This window comes from Conger conger, chromosome 6, assembly GCF_963514075.1.
Source record: "Conger conger chromosome 6, fConCon1.1, whole genome shotgun sequence".
NCBI lineage: Eukaryota > Metazoa > Chordata > Actinopteri > Anguilliformes > Congridae > Conger > Conger conger.
The window spans coordinates 19,595,319-19,598,466 of record NC_083765.1 but is presented as its reverse complement, the minus strand read 5'-3'; the positions used below and the strand labels follow the sequence as shown (position 1 = coordinate 19,598,466).

The 3,148-nt window shown below is 44.5% G+C and overlaps 1 protein-coding gene across 1 annotated transcript; it reads right to left on the bottom strand.

Moving 5' to 3' along the window:
- Positions 1-313: 313 nt before the first annotated feature.
- LOC133131442 (transmembrane protein 271-like) lies at positions 314-2,901 on the bottom strand. The gene has a single exon (XM_061246809.1). It carries the CDS (start codon positions 2,372-2,374, stop codon positions 1,583-1,585), a length of 792 nt encoding a protein of 263 aa, XP_061102793.1. The 5' UTR covers positions 2,375-2,901; the 3' UTR covers positions 314-1,582.
- Positions 2,902-3,148: the final 247 nt, after the last annotated feature.

The following is a 3,148-nucleotide window of genomic DNA, read 5'->3' as shown; positions in this document are numbered from 1 at the left end:
TTTGACAAACACGTTTACTGTGCGCATTATGATAGACACTGCGACTGGACCCGTGCTTAATAAACCCCAGCCTGTTCGTCCTGTCCATCTCCATACATTCCCGAAAAACATGCTTCAACACTGAGCTTCACAATAAGCCTTATTAAAGTTGAAAACAATAACCGTGTACCACGTTTAGTAAGATATTTAATCCTCATATATGGACGGACAAAGTATGTCCAGAATGACAAAAACACATTAATAAATGCATGTCGCTGCTAAAACAAGCGTATGGAAACCGCAAAGGCCGTAATAATGATACATATTCAACATGTAGGCTAAGTAGCTCGCCGTCAATTCGGTGAGTGCAGGCACATTTTATTCAAAGTTATGTTACAATTGCTACCTTTGCAAACAAAGAGGAAATTTAAAAAGTAAAGTGCAAATACATTCGTTTATAAATGTTAAACGTCATATGTTTTTCAGTAAACCTTATTTCAGCTTCCGTTGCACATAGTTGAAAATACTTATATACATTTGAGAGCGCACAAACTGTCGCACTGCTGTCGCCTCCTCTTTTAGCTGTTTCCTGAAAATCATCTCCGAATACCACAGCAACACCTCTGCGCGTATACAGGAAAACACAATCTACGAGGAAATTATACCACATGTGGGGGAAAGCCAGGATTTATCCGTTTGAAGAGTTGACTGTTTTCAGACTTTGCAAACGGCTAATGCTGATTTCTTGACAGCTGCAATCATAAGGTAACATTTTAAAATATTCTCAAAAATAATTATACATATGATATGGGCGAGTTTGTCTGATCGCATAAAATATGATAAATGTTTATATTCCACTAAATGTTTTTTCTTCGTTAATATATGCTGTATTTTGTGCTTTGCGTAATGTTGAATGAAATATTTTCTGTCGCAAATACCTATAAGCCACCTTACTTCAAACTGGCAATTTAATTAAACTACGAAAATGCCTCATATGTCTTTGGATTTTATTCGTGTTGTTTTTGTTTTAAAAGTCATTGTTATGTTAGTAGCATCTTCATGATCCTATATTTTAATATAGAGGTCCCTTCAGTGACAATTTTAAGGATTATAGACGAATTGTTATTTTGTCATTTATCCCTCGTATTTAGTTATTTAATAATAAATATATTTTTAGGTGACGTGCTCATGTACCAATAGGCTCTATATAAGGATATATGTGACTGTCCAATAACATAACAGCGTCTACAAATGTATATGGCATGTTTCGTACCACCGCTAACGCAGCGCATGATCTTTCATATTTACTTTTTAGATCTTGCGTTCTTCAACATGAGGACCGTTCAATAACAGAAGACTGTACTATAAGCGTATTTTCGAGTATATAGAACCGAGACTAGCCTATATACCAAAAGATAAATAAGTGTGTGTACACTCTGTCGCTATAGGCTCTGTAAAAACGGTCGTTCTTAGAAGATGGATAAGAACCGTAAAACATTTGTCCGAATATGACTGAACGCTAAACATGACTAAATTTAGAGTACATCCCGTGATTGTCACTGCAGATTTCATAGCGCCGGTCGCAACTTTGGAGGAGGAGAAGCTATTTGTTGCTCGCTTCTCCGGGGAAAATGTCCTCGTACGCGGGTGGCAGCTCATTCGGGAGAGGGTACGAAAAGGGGTAGGAATGGTTTAGTTCGGGATCAGTGGGTGAATAGCCCGGTAGTTCGATCGAGGGATGACCCCCGCATTGTACTTCCCCTCCTGCCTCGTCGAACACATGAAATACCCCCAAGTTAATGTACGAAACCGGCTGGAATTCCGACGCGGTAAAGTCTTGCTCCTCGTTGAAAAGAATAGCCCCCACGCTTTGCCTCTGAGACAGCCTCCTCCGATAGAACTGCGCCGTTTTATACCTCTTGATGATCACTAAGTTAATAAGCCCAATTAGGCATTCCAGAGTGTTGAGGATCGTGGATATGATCAGACTCCGCTGATAGAGCTTCAGCCGTTCGCAGATGGGCTCTAAATCCACAGAGTCCAGGCAGTAGTGGGTGTACTTCCGTTCCACCAGCGACACGGTGTCCCCGTCCACCACGGCGCCAGAGAAAGCGGTGAGAATTCCCAACATGAACACTAAGATTCCCAGCAGGAAGAAATTCCGCCTGCCGGGTCTCCCCTCGCAGCAGAGCAGGGAGAATCCGAGCAGTACCTGCCCTAGACCGACCAGGAGCCCTGAATAAAAAGCCCCGGCTGCCGTTCCCAGGTGAAAATGCACTTTCACTTCGGAGCCCAGCGAAATGCATTTGAATCCGACAGCCACGGCGCTCACGGCACACACGAAGAGCAGGCAGCTGGAGACGATGGCACACAGTCCTTTCCCGCTCAACTTCATTATATTCCTCCTCTACCTCTCCCGTCCCCCCTCGCTCCTTCATCCTCCCTTGTCCTCCTCGTCAGCCCTGCTCGGAGAGCTGTCCGTTACTGACATGATTCGCGGGCGATTGCCGTTCAAAACGAGGATCGCGGGATCCGCGCACTCTCTCCCCCTTTCCCGCTGCTTCGCAAATAGATTAATTATTGATGGGAAGCGCGGGCTCCTTCTGCGGTAACGGCTCCCGAATTCAAACCCACAGGTACTGATTACCTTCATGACCTCCAACCCCCCATCCACGCCGTTATGTAAGCAGCCACATCGCGAATTATCGTACACATAGTGCATTTGGGGAAGTCAGACTGGCGGATTCCTGTTCTCAGGTGCTGCGCTTAGACTCATTCTCCATACATATCGCCGTACGGACCGTTAGAGAGACTGCAGGGGCGAGCAGCACGCACGCAGAATAACTTAGCGCGGCTTAAAGCGCAAGTTAAACTTACCACAAATTCTGAATCATACAGGCGTATCCGCGGCGTGTCATCGCTGTCTCCAGTTCCACAGGCCAACTGTTTTCAGCTGAAATCAATCAGTCACACACACTGACACCGTTTGCCCTTCTCTTTTGGGAACAAGCTAATCCTGTGTGTCTGTGGTATGTAAATAGTTCATTAGTATCGCCAAAACCTTTCAGAAAGCACAGAGTGGGCGAAACTGGAGCTAGACTTTGCGCGGTGCATGCAAATGATTCGAAATCTTCACGCGTAAAAATGCTAACATGTTCAGGCGAACGGC

Coding starts and splice junctions, on each gene's coding strand:
- LOC133131442 (XM_061246809.1), bottom strand. CDS start 2,374: ATGAAGTTGAGCGGGAAAGGACTGTGTGCCATCGTCTCCAGCTGCCTG.